Source organism: Syzygium oleosum, unplaced genomic scaffold (genome assembly GCF_021117445.2).
Source record: "Syzygium oleosum isolate NSW1041296 unplaced genomic scaffold, Sole_v2.1 Sole_v2.55, whole genome shotgun sequence".
NCBI lineage: Eukaryota > Viridiplantae > Streptophyta > Magnoliopsida > Myrtales > Myrtaceae > Syzygium > Syzygium oleosum.
This window is the reverse complement of record NW_026607539.1, coordinates 1,073,654-1,090,715: the sequence shown is the minus strand read 5'-3', so window position 1 is coordinate 1,090,715 and position 17,062 is coordinate 1,073,654. Positions and strand designations below refer to the sequence as shown.

The following is a 17,062-nucleotide window of genomic DNA, read 5'->3' as shown; positions in this document are numbered from 1 at the left end:
GGAGCCGCACAAGGGTAGAATGAGTGGGTTCCTTTGCGTGTGAAAATGGCCGCACAGTAGCTCTCAGAAAGAACAGGAGCCGCACAATAAGAGAGCATCGGACAGGTGGATTGTGCCGTGAGTTTCTTTTATCAAATGGTTTGTTTATTTGTAAATATTTGGGATTTGAGTTTAATCTAGGCGTAAAAAATATTTGAGCGTTATGAGCGATAGTAAACTTCAAATTTTCTGATTATTAGTGAATTATATGGTGCTAGCTCTCTTGTAGATGTAGGTACCGATACGTCGGACCAAATCACATATATCTTGAGTGTCCTTATTGTTTCTCGTTATTTCTTTCGTGATTTTCACGTTGGGTTTATTTGTAAGATCCAAGTTAGCTTTTGGGTTAATTAATATTACAGCAGGTTCATTTGTGGTTGAGGTGGTTGTGTTAGAAAATTCTTGTGGAGTAGTTAAAGGTGCTAGTGGGTTGGTGAGATGAGGTTCATAGTACTGGCGAAGTTCGAGCGAGGCTTGCACTTGAAAGATGTCTGTGGAGGTTGAATTCATGAGGGGTTGTGAAGAGTAATAGTGAAGTTCATATGCTCGTGAATTATATCCGAGTGTTTTGAAGCTGTGAAATCTCATGCTAAGATTTTGTATAATTCCTTTATGAGATTAAGAGATTATTTCGTAAATAATTACGGGTCTAAATGTTGTGTGAGTTATTATAAGTAATTGGAGGTTGGAAAATACCGAGAGTATTTGAATAATTTGAGTGTAGTTATAATGTATGTTGTATTACTTGATTTATAGTGAAATTCTTTACTACATTTTCCGTGGACGTAAGTAATCCCGATCGAATCACATAAATCTGGTGTCATAATTTTTATTTTTATTTTTATTATTCAATCGTTTGTTTTCACAACATTTTAGTCACTCGTAACACTCATCGCTTCCTTTATTGTTTTACAAAAACGAGTTTCTATAAAACTCCAAAAACTCCATTCTCGGAGGCGTCTCATAACGAATAGTGGCCATTTAGGTAAACTGATTCTCGGTGCTACTTTTTTCACTTCCCTTCCGTGACCCACTGACATTTTTCTTGGGGTCGGAGACCCACTGACATTTGCTTCCAACGTTATGAGAGGCTGTTGTCTGATTAACACTTATCAGGAATCTTTGCCTAGGTCACCGAGCCATCCAATTTTAACAGGATGATGGCCTCAAGAACAAAGGCTCCACGGTCATGCAGTTGAATTTGAAACTCCCAAACCACCTTCTTCTTCTTCTGTATGTAGTCAGGGACGCTACTGTCTATGGCTTATAGTCATCGTCGCCGGAAAGAAGATGGCGCTGTCGAGCCGGAGATCGCGACCGGTCCTCGTCTTGGGAGCCGTCGCTTCTTCAAGATCATACTCTCCAACACCCTTGAATCTGGAAAGCTTGTGAGTTGAGCAAATTTTCAGAGTCTGTTTCACCCGATTCAGCATCATTGTTAAGAGTCTCTCGCACTCGTGCTGTGTACCCGTCAACCTGGACGACTGGTTTCAGTGTTTTGTTTCGAATGAACTTTTTACTTCCAGCTAAAGGCAAAAGAAAAATATATTAACAACAGGGTATTGTCTGCATGGCCTGTAAATCAAACTATATTTTTCCTTCTTCATACTTCAACAACATGAATATCTTCCTCGGATGCGTGACCGATTGTCCTGAACCATCCTGATGGTCTTTCTCATGTCCTTTTCGCTGCCTTTTCTTCTTCTAATTATTTTATGAGATGGGTCGAAATGGCTTTCAGAATGTAGTATACTGTGCATGGTTCAGGTTTCCACAACATCCTTTGAACATTACTAAGAAGATTTTTTGGATTCTCTAGTTTTACTCTTGCCAAAAGAAGTCACTATTACTAAAATTCTGCCCACGCTTATACTGCTGCACGCTTGTGGAAACTGATCTTTCCTCCATGTCACAGAAATGAAAACTTCTTAGTTTTCTTCCTATTTGTCTGCACTTCGGTTTGACTATGATGAGTTTTTATGATGGACCATTTACTTCAATCTTTTCATAATAGGGAATTCCAAAAAGTTTCTTGAGAAGATGTGGAAAGGATCTCTCAAACTCGGTGGTTCTCCGGGTTCCTGGCGGTTCAACCTGGACTATAGAACTAGAAAAGCGGAACAATGACACGGTTTTGCTGTGGAAAGGTTGGCGGGAATTCATGGAGTATTATTCCATTGGTCATGGTCACCTCATAGTTTTCAAATATAAAGGGAACTCCACTTTTTGCGTAATAATATTCAATAAGAGTGCTTCAGAGATAGATTATTCATTGAGCTGCGGCGAAACATCATACCTTGGGAGCAAATTTTCCTCACCAAAAACAGAAGATGTTGTAGAAGGAGAAGATCCGGAGGATCTCGCACCCCATCGAAGAATGAGGACCGAACCACATTTACCTTATTCTCAGCTAAGTCCAATCTACTCACCACGAGGGTCCGAAGGTGTGACTCTTCATTTGATATGTCGCCTTTCTTCTTACATCACTCTCTTTTGTTACAATTTTTTCCAAAAATACTTGTAAACTTTTTAATAATACTTTATGTTGACTGACAACATGATGTGTTTGGAATTTACAAGTTGTAGGTAATTAATTACGACAACTAAGGTGAAGAGGGATGCAAAATTTATTTGGTCAACTAATTCAAATTCTGATCTCCGGGACAGCATTAACTTCTACACTGCGCTTAATCTTTTCTAAGTGAATCAATCAATTACCTAATGAAATTTACAAACCAGCGTCATTTAAAGTTCTCGTTGTTTGTAAATTTACAGATGGGATCAGACAGTTTAGATGCCAAGTGAATCGTTCTGAGCCGGTTTTTGGTGGTCCTACACGTATAGGGCCTCTCTCTGGTTTTGAATTGACCAGCGAATTTAAATCAGAGTATCCTTTTTTCACGGTGATGATGCGGCCATCTTACCTTAAGCATCATATACTGGTAAGATCAGAAAACTAAATTCATCAGTATTAAGCGGCACATCTCCAATTCAAACACAATGCTCTCTACATCTTTGTTATATGCTAGTGTTTTCCTAAGCTGATTGGGTTTCGGTCAGAAATAGCATGACGTTATGTTCCTGAGAACTGTTCGTGCGTATCTGCTTAAAGGAAGAAGATGCTCTACCCAACGTTAGTTCTAGGAGCAGAAACTGACGTTTGGACTTTTATCCTGTTAAGACTGTTGATTATAAGTCCTAAAAAGAAGAAAATACTGCAATCAATCTACATTTTTTGTGCTTGCAGTATAAGCGTATGCTTATATTGTGGTCTTTCTTTGTCATGCAGTATGTTCCCCGTAGATTTATCATGCAGCACATTCGGAAAATCAAGGAAATCGCAACGCTCATGCATTCAGGCAGGGCATGGCCAGTGAAGCTTAGTAGCTGTGGACATCGTGGGGCACGGTTCGCTTCTGGTTGGTTCGCATTTATGAGAGAAGCTTGTTTGCGCTTAGGGAATGTCTGCATGTTCGAGCTAATTGATGGAGATGATATTGTGTTCAGAGTTTACATTTTCAATGGTGCTGGTAAGAACTTGATAACCTTGTTTGAAATGCACACTCGCAGTGTCACTTTACTCTGGTTTTAGATTGAGATCTGGATTTACAACTACGCCTCCTTTATAAGTTGTGCTGCTTCACCTACTGGTACATTTTTTCTTATTTGTTCTTATAAAATCTACTTGAAAACGTTTGACTAAGGTAACCTAATGATTTAGGTGCTGCTAATTCTAGTTGATTTTTTTCTATCTGTTGTGAAGGGCATTTACAATTGATTCAGTGAAATTGTCTGAATTTCGGTTTTTCTGATAATATTAGTTATATTCTCTGCTAAACCTTTTCATAGTAAGTTAAAGAAACATTCACACCAATCACTAGTTAATTTCTCTTCTTTATCCAAAGGTGGGAACAAACAGTCAATATGCACAGCAAGCCTTTCTGAGCCAGTTTTTCGTGGTCCTACACCTTTGAGGACTCTCACTACTCCTGAATTTGCCAATGAGTTTGATTCAGAGCATCCTTTCTTCAAACTGGTGATACCTGGACATCAGGCTAAAAAAATGGTAATTCTCGAGTTTCATCCACCACTGGCATATCTCAAGTTTAACTATGATTGCTTCCCAAATCTTGCCTAAGTATTGTGTATTCCCAAGTTGCTTTGGTTTGTAACAGATACATATGATATGTTACTTCTTGGAGTGTTTGTGGGGTACCTATGATAGAGTAATGGGAACCAGGCAAAAAGAAGGTTAAAATATAAGGACTGTCCATTCACTTGAATATTCTCTATAAGCTGCTCTAATCACTATCCAAGTGAAAGGATGACCAATTTACTTGAATGGAAAACTGTCTGTTGATGGACAGTCACTTGTTGGAGAATTCTTTGGATTGCAGGTTAAAATTGATGATGCTTTACATGGGAGGTTTAGATTGTTCAATTTCGTGAGCCTCTTAAGGCTGTGGACTAAAATTCCTGAAACTAGCAAATATTTCCATGAATATCTATCAGTGTGCTTTTTTCTCATGAGTGTATGCTGATAATATGGTCCTTGTTTTAGCATACATTTGTTTGTACAAACATGTACATATGTGCAGAATGTTCCCGTTGGATTCACCAGGAAACATATTCAAGAAAGCATGGATATGGTGACGCTTAGGTATTTAGACAGATCGTGGCCGGTGAAGCTTTTACTGTCTAAGCAGGACCACAAGGCATTCTTCTCCGGTGGTTGGCCTGCATTTGCAAGAGATAACTGTCTGCGTGTAGGAGATGTCTGCATGTTTGAGCTCATTCATAGGGACGATTTTGTGTTCAAAGTCTCCATCTTCCGTAATGCTGGTACGGACCAGATTCACATTTATTGAGATTAACATCAGAAGTGTTACTCTAGGCCATTCACAGCGTCCATATGAATTCAGGATTCCAAATTATGCCTTCCTCATTTGGTAGTGGCGAGTCAATGAAAAGTATGCTCTTTTTTTCCTTTTCTATCGTCTTCTAATGTCTATTCTATATGTCCCCTTTTGGAAAGAATCTCTAAAAATTGGGCACTTCTTTAAGGTTTCTGGTGGCTCCAACCTGACCTTTCATTTATACCGACTTGCCTTAACCCATATACCAACTCTGAATTTCGAGGCACAACCCATGGTTTTACAAGCTCAATGTGAACATTCATCAATTCTTTTCATTTATCTTTTCGAAAACATGAAGACTTAATAGGAAGTTTATTTGCTTATGGGCGCAAATTGAAGTTTATTAGTTTCTTTTTGTGTGAAGAGTATTTAGAATTTATTTTGTCAAATTACCTGAATCTTGATATGCATGACAAGGCAATTTCAATCTATACTAAATCTTTTCATAGTTAGCCAATTATAGAAATTTTCACACCAATGTCTATTAAATTCCTCATTGTATAGCTGGGGAAAAAGGATATCTACTCCCCTGCCTTACCACTCGGCCATGCCGCCAAGATGATATGGTATCAAGTGAAATAGATTTAAAAAGTCGCCCACTGTGGAACAGAGTAACTTTACTATTCCTATTTGCAGTAATGGGAAGTAGGTCGATTGAATCGATTGATCCCTATCCCTACCAGTTTTGGAACTAAATGGAAATTTGTCTCCTCGATATGTAGCTTGTATTGATACTGACCCCGAAGAACCAGATCTATCTCAAGCTCCAGTGGACTCGACTGATAGGATCCAACAGTCTACATGCAGAGTGAGCCATTCGGAGCTGGTTTTTCATGGTCCTACACTTCCAAGGCCTCTCACTCCTCCCGAATTAGCCCGCAAATTTGATTCGGAACATCCCTTTTTCAAAATGGTGATCCCGCGATCTTATAAGAGTTGCCTGGTAAGTCTTGAGCTTAATTCATCACCAGTATACCTAGAGTTCCATTATGATAGCTATTACCAACAATGCCATGATCACATTAGCTGTTGATGTCTTGGAGATTTTTTCTATGTTATAGAGCTTATGATACAATACAATAGATTAACGCAACCATACTCATTAATAACACGTATTAATAAAGGATGCTAGCTGGCGATTTCTTTCATCCTTGAGCACTTTCAAAAGAATAAATACATCCATGGATTTCTTCGACCTCAAATCGTTACCTTCTTGCTTTTTTCCCTCCAATTTATCCGTGGATTTCTCATTCCACTTACACAATTTCATATCTGGGTTGTTCAAACTGGTACGTGTGCAGAGTATTCCAGGTGCATTCATCAAGCAACATATTCAGGAAAACAAGGTAACGGCGACTCTTAGGTTTTCAGGCAAATCGTGGCCAGTGAAGCTCTTAAGCTATACTCAGACCAGAAAAACAAAAAAGCTCTTAAGCTATACCCAGACCAGAAAAGCAAAACAGCTCTTAAGCTATACCCATGACACCCGGGTGTTCTTCTCTACTGGCTGGCCTGCATTTGCAAGAGAAACTCATATGCGTGTGGGAGATATCTGTGCGTTTGAGCTCATTAATAGGGATGATGTTATGTTCCAAGTTTCCAATTTCAGTAGTGCCGGTAAGGAGCTGATTCACATCGATTGAGACGAACAATCCGAAGTGCTAGTCTAAGCCATCTGCAGCATTGATATGAGTTCAGGATTCCTAATTATGCCTCTTTTATTCAGCATTTGAGAATCAATGTATAGTAGACTCTTTTATATTTCTGCAATGTATAGTAGACTCTTTTATGTTTCTGCTTTCTTCTTCTGCGCTAGTCTCAATTATGTAATTTCCATTTTGGAAAGAAACTCTCAAATTTGGCGCTTCTTTGCGATTTATTGTGGTTCAACCCGACCTATAGAACTAACAAAGTGTAATAATATCAATTACACTTTCCTTAAACAACCTGCGGTTTTACAAGGTCAATTTCTACTTACATCACATTCTTTTTGTCATCTCTTTTCAAATTCTTGAAGATTTTATGCAAGTCATTTTGCATGTTGGTGCAACTTGTACTTTGTTAGTTTGTTCTGATATGAAGAACATCTTGTGAGGCTTCCGCGTCACCCCATGATGCTAACAGTAATTTCCAATATATGTGAGATCTTTTCATAGCAAGTCAATTGAAGAGACCTTCACACCAATGTCTATTAAAATGCTCATTGTTTCACTACAGGTGGGACAGAACAGTCTACGTGCAGAGCGAGTCGTTCTGAGCTGGATTTTCATGGTCCTACCCTTCCAAGGTCTCTCATATCTCCCAAATTAGCGAGCAATATTGAAACGGAGCATCCCTTTTTCAAACTGGTGATCCCGCGATCTTATAAGAGTTGCCTGGTGAGTCTTGAGCTTAAATCATCATTCACACATCTCATGTTTAATTCAACAGTTTTCATGTATTGGATATTCAAAACATGAACATGTCCAGGGTGTTCCGGTTGGATTTGCCAAGCAACATCTTCAGAAAAACAGACAAATAGCAACTCTTTGGTATTCGGATGGATCGTGGCCAGTAAAGCTCATTAGGAGCCATGGACGGGCCAGAGGGACTCCGTGTATGTTCTTCTCTACTGGTTGGCGTGAATTCGTAAGAGAAACTCATCTGCGTGCAGGAAATGTCTGCGTGTTTGAGCTCATCGATAGGGATGATACTGTGTTCAAAGTCTCCATTATGAGCGATGCTGATAATGACCCGATTCACATTGATTGAGATGAACATTAGAAGCATTACCTTAGGCCATTTCAGCGTCAATATGAACTCAGGAGTCCTAATAATGCCTCCTTTTATCAAGCAGCGCAGCGGAGAATCAATGAAAAGCAATCTTTTCTCCTTTTGTTTTCTTCTTTCTTCTTTTTGTGCTGGAGTCAATTCTCTGACTACCTTGCACGGAAAGTCTCTCTCAAATTTGGTGAGTCTTGAAGGTGCTGCAGAGCCACCTGACCAGTCTAGATAAGTGTAAAAATATCATGCTCTGATGTAAGTTCACGGAGTATTTCCCTTTGGTTATGATCACCTTATAGTTTTGGAATACGATTAAAAATGGACCTAATCTTGTGATGGGGCGAACCCGTTAGGACAAATTATGATTGACAGGGGTCGGTATCAATCCCGCTACAAGGGTCAGGAGATTGTCCAAATCATCTTCAATGAGTCTCGCTCCGTGTAAATCAAGTCATGATTCGTGCTCATTGCTTTTAAGCTTCCTGGCAGGAGGCACCACGATGTATGCTTCGTTTGAAAGCTCATGCGATTGCGTTTGCAGCCCCTTGAAGCACGCTATGTTTTGCCCTTCTCGTAATTCCTAATCTACCAAAGTTGAGGCGACTATGGAACAAAGGTCTTCAAGGAACGTTGCGCTTTGATTCTCTTAGAGTTCCAACCCTATATAATTGCAGCAACTTTAGACATACTTTCGCTCCATCGATGGCTCGGCTCCTAAAAGGCAAATGAGTTAAGGACACTTGTGGAGATCAACAACAAATATCGTTCGACGATTTCTTTTTATCACTCTAGCTACAAACTCGTTGGAATGTTTAAAGAAAGAACGAAACGGTTATTATATTATGTTCCAACACAACACCCTCTTTCGCGCAAAAGCCGGTAAGCAGCCAGTGGAACTACCGTCAACTGATCTGAATTCAAGAGCATAAACCGTCGAAAAATGCAAGCGATGACGGAAGGAAGAAAGTTGACCGATGAGTTCACAGGATTATGCACGAGGAGAGGAAGATGAAGATGAGATGCCAAGGATTACGTGAGGCATGACTTCAGCTTGTTGTCAAGCTGCAAACCAGATATTAAATTGGCTAACAGATACTACCATCTCTTTCCAAAAGTTCCCTTTCTCTAAATGTGCGAGTTCTAGATCTCGACGCCACTTAGGCTGCGCATGACAACGATCTCTTTCCAAAAGTTCCCTTTCTCTAAATGTGCGAGTTCTAGATCTCGACGCCACTTATAATGAGTTGGCATTTGACCAAGGACAGACCCTCCATATCATATTCCCCTTTAGACAAAGTTGAAGATGTACCGAGACTGGTTTTTCTAGTGCAATAGGAGAACTCTACATCAAAGTACCTTATCATATACATGCTTAAAAAGATAGTATTGAGCATATTACCCTTTTGAAACCGACAGGCTGATTCCATGTCGATCCATATATGTTCTTATATAACACCGCCTAATGAACTAAAATATGCTTTATTGTCAGAAACTTCACACATCGGTTAATATTATTGATGCGAATAAAGAAATTGGTCGGTAATATTTTGATAACGGACGTTGCAATAATAAATCAATTTCTATAAATGATTTCGAAATAGAAAACCTATTGATTCAAACTTCAAAATGATACGGAATCAAATACTATTTTGAAACTGACGCGATGTGTTGATCTCTATATCCATTTCGACGTGAATACCTTTTCTATATAAGCTTTGTCTCACCTTAGTCTTTACTTTATCAAAAACATATGCGTATGTACTTATATAACACCGGCGAATGAATTAAATACTCTCTATCGTTAGAAATCATTTTACACATAAGTCGATATTAGCGACGTGAATAAATGAACTGCCCAATACATGGTCAATTTCAAAATATGTTTTTGGAATCGGAAACCTAAAGATCCTACTAAGCAGCTGTTGGGTTTCGGGGGTTGAGCTCAACCTTAAACTATCACGACGCGTCTTAAAGCCGTGCAAGCACATTGAGCCATGTCCAAAGCGGACGAAACCGTGTCTTCTACTTTCTGTTTCGTCTTGGTTCTTTTCCTCCGGAAGGGGAAATCGAGTTTTGCAAGGAAGATCTTGTCGAACCAATGTCACCATGGCTAGCTACAAATTTGGAGATGGACAAGAATCGCGTTCCTCGTTATCAGAAGATGGAGCTTTTCATGGCCATGGAGTCGAGAATCGATGGGGTGAAATTGGGTGAGCCCCCCCTATGCGAGAGGTCGCTGAGCCCCATATCCGGCTTCGACTGAGGCGACGGCCTTCGTTACGTTCCTCATCTTCATCGGCACCTTATCATTTTCCACCTTTTCATTTTTTTTTTTTGATAATCGAGATGTCCGCGCGGCCGGCGAGCTTCAGTGGGCTAAACCAATATTTATGCCCGGACTGGTCCTCAAGGGGCTAGCGCAAAGATCCCAACCGCTACGACCCCCACTTAAATCACCGACTGGGCGAGTTTGAACCCAGGACCTCTCGTGAAAGGAATTGAGCGCAAACCAACGCGGCCACCGATAGATGGGTTTTTTCTTTTTCTTTGATTGCCTGCAAATTTAAAAATAAACAAAATAAACAAAATTGATGTTGAACATGGATAAAAACCCTAATGTGGACAAATCAAAATTAGAGTTTATAATTGGGCAAAGATGTAAACGGGATCATTCGCCCGGCAAGCCATATCGATCAGGAAAATTGATAAAATATAATTCAAATCAGAATTGACACTAAAGTAAAAAAAATTTTTTTAAAAAGTGACATTTGAATGATTTAATAAAAAAAAATTTGCACCAAAACGAGTGTCGTGTACACGTGTCAATTTATGAATGGAATCAAGCGCCCAGTACTTTTCCATCCGACCGGTCGTGGCTCGTTTTTCCACTCCCCTTCAGTGACGCTGAAGAACAGAGGCTCCGCGCTCGTGTAGTTGAAGTTGAAACCCCCCAAACCATCTTCTTCTTCTTCTTCTTCTTCTTCTGCTGTAAGTAGTCAGGGGACACTGCTCTCTATGGCTTGCAGTCGCCGCCGCCGCCGCCGCCGCCGAGAAGATGGAGCTGTCGAGCCGGAGGTCGCGACCGGTCCTCGAATTGTGGGCCGCCGCCGCTTCTTCAAGATCATACTCTCCGACGCGCTTGAATCTGGAAAGCTTGTGAGTTGATCAACTCTCCACAGTCTGTTTCTTATGCTTGAGCAACAGCGTTTCAGAGTTTTCTCGCATTCCGTGACTGTGTGCCCATCGACCCGGAAAACTGGTTTTGTGTGTTTGGTTTGGTTTGGTTTGGTTTGGAATGAACTTTTTCACTTCCAGCTAAAAAGAAAAACAGGGTATTGCCTAACATGGCCTGTAGATCGAACAAAATTTCTCCTTTTCCATACTTCAATAGTACGAATGTCTTCATCGGATGCGTGACCGGGTGTCGTGAACCATGGTGATGGTCGGCCTCATGTCCTCTTTGCTGCAATTTCTTCTGCTAAAGTTTTCTTGTATATATATTCATTTCACGATTTGGGTCGAAATGGCTTTCGGAACAAAGTGTAATGTTCATGGTTCAGGTTTCCACAACGTCCTTTGAACAATGCTGTATGGAAAAAGAAGAGTAATTTCGTGGATACACAGATTTTAACTGACAAAAATTGATATGACAAAGTAATGAGCTTTTCTGGGGTGCCTTGCTTCTTTGGGCGGCAAAATTGTCGTGCACGATCTCGGTCCTGGGATAAAAGAAAATCATTGTCAGCTGTTTGATGACAAAACGTCTCTGCCATCCAATCTAGATAAATTTATGTCAACTGTCGGATTTGGCACGACAATTTCACTAGATCTTATTGTAAATGACATTTTGGATTCTCGAGCTTTACGCTTGTCCAATGAAGCAACTATAACAACAATTCGATCCAAAAATATTCGGAAGCACACTTGGGGAAACTGATCTTTCATCCATGTTGCTGAATTTAAAATTTCTTAGTTTTCTTCGTTTTCTCTGCACTTTGGTTTGACTATGATGAGTTATCATGGACCTGTAACTTTAATTTTTTCATAATAGGGAATTCCAAAGAGTTTCTTGAGAAGATGTGGAAAGGATCTCTCAAACTCCGTGCTTCTCAAGGTTCCGGGCGGTTCAACCTGGACTATAGAACTAGAAAAGCGTAACAATAACATGGTTTCATTGTGGAAAGGGTGGCGGGAATTCACGGAGCATTACTGCATTGGTCATGGTCACCTCATAGTTTTCAAATATAAAGGGAACTCCACTTTTCACGTAATAATATTCAATAAGAGTGCTTCAGAGATAAATTATTCGTCGAGCAGCGGCCAAACATCATACCTCGGGAGCAAATTGCCTCCACCAAATACAGAAGATGTCCTACAAGCAGAAGATCTGGAGGATTTTACACCCCGTCGAAGAATGAGGGTTGAACCACATTTACCTTATTCTCAGCTAAGTCCGATCTACTCACCACGAGCGTCCGAAGGTGTGACTCTTCATTTTATAAGTCACGTTTCTTCTTACATCACTCTCTTTAGTTAGTTCTTTTCCAGAAAAACTTGATAACTTTTTTATTAAAGTTTTTCCTGAGCCAGTTTTTCATGGTCCTACACCTCTGAGGCCTCTCACTACTCCTGAATTAGCCAACAAGTTTCATTCGGAGAATCCCTTCTTCAAACTGGTGATATATCAGGGTACAAGAATTGTAAGATCTCGAGTTTCACCCACAACTGGCATATCTCAAGCTCAACTAGGATTGCTTTCTAAATCTTGCCTCTGTATTGTGTTTTCCCAAGTTGATTTGGTTTGTAACAGGTACCATGACATGTTATTTCTCAGAGTGTTTGTGGGGCGTCCATTGATTGAATAATGGGAAACAGGGAAAAAGAATAATTAAAATGTCAGGACTGTCCATTCACTTGGAAATTCTGCATAAGCTGATTTAATCACTATTCAAGTGAAAGGATGGACAGCATTTGAATGGAAACCTGTCTGTTAATGTACAATCACTTTTGGAGAATTCTTTAGATTGCAGGTTGAGATCATTGAATTTCATGAGCCTCTTAAAGCTGTCGACTGAAAATCCCGAAACTAGCAAATATCACCATGATTATTCTTCTCGTATGCTTTTTCCTTAAGAGTGTGTGCTGACGTTATGGTCCTTCTATAAGCTTACATTCGTATGTGCAGAATATTCCTGTTGGATTCGTCAGGCAACATATTAAAAAAGAAAGGACAATGGTGACGCTTAGGTATTCAGACGGGTCGTGGCTCGTGAAGCTTTTAAGAAATTTGCAGCACCACCAGGCACTCTTCTCTGCTGGTTGGACTGCATTTGCAAGAGAAAACCGTCTGCATGTAGGAGATGTCTGCATATTTGAGCTCATTGATAGGGATGATGGTGTGTTCAATGTCTCCATCTGCCGTAGTGCTGGTATGGACCCAAATCACATTGATTGAGATTAACATCAGAAGTGTTACTCTATACCATTCGCATTGTCCATATGAATTCAGGATTCCTAATTATGCCTTCTTCATTTGGTAGTGGCAAGTTAATGAAAAGTAGACTCGTTTATTTTTTTCTCCTATCGTCTGCTAATGTCGATTCTGTAAGTCCCCTTTTAGAAAGAATCTCTCAAATTAGGCATTTCTTTAAGATTTCTGTTGGCTCAAACCTGACTTTTAGAACTGTACAGTGTAGTGACGTCGAACACACTTGCCTTGAGGTTTCTTCTTTCCTGCACTAGTCTCAATTATGTAATTTCCATCAGAAGAAACTCTCAAATTTGGCGCTTCTTTAAGGTTTATAGTGGTTCAACCTGACCTGTAGAACTAATAAAGTGTAATAATATCAATTACACTTTCCTTAGACAACCTGTGGTTTTACAAGGCCAATTTCTACTTACATCACATTCTTTTTGTCATCTCTTTTCAAATTCTTGAAGATTTTATACAAGTCTTTTTGCATGTTGGTGCAACTTGTAATTTGTAAGTTTATTCTGATATGAAGAACTTTTTGTGAGGCTTCCGCATCACACCATGATGATAACAGTAATTTCCAATCTATGCTAGATCTTTTCATAGCAAGTCAAAGAGACGTTAACACCAATGTCTATTAAAGTTCTCATTATTTCACTACAGGTGGGATAGAACAGTCTGCATGCGGAGCGAGTCGTTCTGAACTGGATTTTCATGGTCCTGCTGTTCCAAGGTCTCTCATATCTCCTGAATTAGCGATAAATATTGATACGGAGCATCCCTTTTTCAAAATGGTGATCCCGCGATCTTATATGAGTTGCCTGGTGAGTCTTGAGCTTAAATCATCACTCACATGTCTTATGTTCAATTAAACGGTTCTCAAGTTCAACTAGGATTGCTTTCTAAATCTTGCCTTAGTATTGTGTTTTCCCAAGTTGATTTGGTTTGTAACAGGTACCATATGACATGTTATTTCTCGGAGTGTTTGTGGGGCGTCCATTGATTGAATAATGGGAAACGGGGAAAAAGAATAATTAAAATGTCAGGACTGTCCATTCACTTGGAAATTCTGCATAAGCTGATTTAATCACTATCCAAGTGAAAGGATGGACAGCATTTGAATGGAAAACTGTCTGTTAATGTACAATCACTTTTGGAGAATTCTTTAGATTGCAGGTTAAGATCATTGAATTTCATGAGCCTCTTAAAGCTGTCGACTGAAAATCCCGAAACTAGCAAATATCATCATGATTATTCTTCTCGTGTGCTTTTTCCTTCAGAGTGTGTGCTGACGTTATGGTCCTTCTATAAGCATACATTCGTTTGTACAAACATGTGCGTATGTGCAGAATATTCCTGTTGGATTCGTCAGGCAACATATTAAAAAAGAAAGGGCAATGGTGACGCTTAGGTATTCAGACGGGTCGTGGCTCGTGAAGATTTTAAGAAATTTGCAGCACCGCCAGGCACTCTTCTCTGCTGGTTGGACTGCATTTGCAAGAGAAAACCGTCTGCATGTAGGAGATGTCTGCATGTTTGAGCTCATTGATAGGGATGATGGTGTGTTCAACGTCTCCATCTGCTGTAGTGCTGGTATGGACCCAAATCACATTGATTGAGATTAACATCAGAAGTGTTACTCTATACCATTCGCATTGTCCATATGAATTCAGGATTCCTAATTATGCCTTCTTCATTTGGTAGTGGCAAGTCAATGAAAAGTAGACTCATTTATTTTTTTCTCCTATCGTCTGCTAATGTCGATTCTGTAAGTCCCCTTTTAGAAAGAATCTCTCAAATTAGGCATTTCTTTAAGATTTCTGTTGGCTCGAACCTGACTTTTAGAACTGTACAGCGTAGTGACGTCGAACACACTTGCCTTGAGGTTTCTTCTTTCTTGCACTAGTCTCAATTATGTAATTTCCATCAGAAGAAACTCTCAAATTTGGCGCTTCTTTAAAGTTTATAGTGGTTCAACCTGACCTATAGAACTAATAAAGTGTAATAATATCAATTACACTGTCCTTAGACAACCTGTGGTTTTACAAGGCCAATTTCTACTTGCATCACATTCTTTTCGTTATCTCTTTTCAAATTCTTGAAGATTTTATACAAGTCTTTTTGCATGTTGGTGCAACTTGTAATTTGTAAGTTTATTCTGATATGAAGAACTTCTTGTGAGGCTTGCGCATCACACCATGATGATAACAGTAATTTCCAATCTATGCTAGATCTTTTCATAGCAAGTCAAAGAGACGTTAACACCAATGTCTATTAAAGTTCTCATTATTTCACTACAGGTGGGATAGAACAGTCTGCATGCAGAGCGAGCCATTCTGAGCCGGATTTTCATGGTCCTGCCGTTCCAAGGTCTCTCATATCTCCTGAATTAGCCATAAATATTGATACGGAGCATCCCTATTTCAAAATGGTGATCCCGCGATCTTATATGAGTTGCCTGGTGAGTCTTGAGCTTAAATCATTACTCACATGTCTTATGTTCAATTGAACGGCTCTCATGTATTGGATATTCAAAACATGTACATGTGCAGAGTGTACCGGTTGGATTTGCCAAACAACATATTCAAGAAAACAAACAAATAGCAACTCTTCGGTATTCGGATAGATTGTGGCCAGTGAAGCTCGTTAGGAGCCGTGGACGGGCCAGTGGGACTCTGTATCTGTCCTTCTCTGCCGGTTGGCGTACATTCGCTAGAGAAACTCATGTGCGTGCAGGAAATGTCTGCGTGTTTGAGCTCATCGATAGGGATGATACTGTGTTCAAGGTCTCCATTTTAACTGGCGCTGATAATGGCCCGATTCACATTGATTGAGATGAAAATCAGAAGCATTACCTTAGGCCATTTCAGCGTCAATATGAACTCAGGAGTCCAATAATGCCTCCTTTTATCGAGCAGCGCAGCGGAGAATCAATAAAAAGCAATCTTTTCTGCTTTTGTTTTCGTCTTTCTTCTTTTTGTGCTAGTGTCAATTCTCCGACTACCTTGCACATAAAGTCTCTCAAATTCGGGGTCTTCAAGGTTTTGCGTAGCGATTTGACCAGTAGATCCAGAAAGGTGTAAATATATCATGCTCTGATGTAAGTTCATGGAGTATTTCCCTTTGGTTATGATCACCCCATAGTTTTGGTATGTGAAGGGCGCTCTTTTTATGATGTAAAATGGCAGTTTGATATAAGTGCTCTGGAGAGAGGATCCCTCAGCCGATTAATGGCGAAACATTGAATTCTAATGGTGAAATTCTCTCAATGAAAGGGAAGATTTCAAAGATGTTATGACTACATAATGATCGAGGAGGTGCAATATTGCAGTTAAATTGTTACATCTAACGTGAAAGTGCATTTAAATTTGAGGTTGTCAATCGAAGGAGTACCCCGAATGGATCAATTGAAAGGCTTGGTCACTGAAGTTATTGATCGTCGAAACGGGCACGGTAAGTTGTGAAAAGCTCTCAATGACCAATTCTTCTGAGGTCCCCCGTTGTGATGAATTCATTGGGGTTACTCATAGTAAGAGTGGTAAATGGACTTATTCCTGTCATGGCGCGATCCCATTAGGAAAAACAATGATTGACAGGGGTCAGTATCAAACCCACTACAAGGGTAAAGGAGATTGGCCAAATCATCTCCAACGAGTCTCGCTCCGAGTACATCAAGTCGTGATCCGTGCTCACTGCTTTTAAGCTTCCTGGATCGATTCGACATTCGAGAGAACGGGGCACCACGACGTATGCTTTGTTTGAAAAGCTCATGTGATTGTGTCACGGACCGTGATTCTCTCGTACTCTCATATCCTGGTTAGTGGAGTTTAGTGGTGTCGGAGTAAAGAGTGAATGATACAGAGGTTGG

General features: G+C 39.9%; 2 protein-coding genes across 2 annotated transcripts; both read left to right on the top strand.

Moving 5' to 3' along the window:
* The first annotated feature begins 1,076 nt into the window (after positions 1–1,076).
* LOC115690898 (uncharacterized) lies at positions 1,077–8,030 on the top strand. Its single transcript, XM_056307552.1, has 10 exons — positions 1,077–1,430; positions 2,057–2,486; positions 2,818–2,984; positions 3,332–3,572; positions 3,948–4,108; positions 4,641–4,884; positions 5,681–5,901; positions 6,260–6,575; positions 7,176–7,336; positions 7,428–8,030. Exons 1-10 carry the CDS (start codon positions 1,302–1,304, stop codon positions 7,707–7,709), a joined length of 2,352 nt encoding a protein of 783 aa, XP_056163527.1. The 5' UTR covers positions 1,077–1,301; the 3' UTR covers positions 7,710–8,030.
* Positions 8,031–10,681: 2,651 nt separating this feature from the next.
* Positions 10,682–16,157, top strand: LOC115690900 (B3 domain-containing protein LOC_Os12g40080-like). The gene is made up of 8 exons (XM_056307554.1): positions 10,682–10,877; positions 11,773–12,202; positions 12,297–12,421; positions 12,907–13,150; positions 13,858–14,018; positions 14,544–14,787; positions 15,495–15,655; positions 15,747–16,157. Exons 1-8 carry the CDS (start codon positions 10,737–10,739, stop codon positions 16,026–16,028), a joined length of 1,788 nt encoding a protein of 595 aa, XP_056163529.1. The 5' UTR covers positions 10,682–10,736; the 3' UTR covers positions 16,029–16,157.
* Positions 16,158–17,062: the final 905 nt, after the last annotated feature.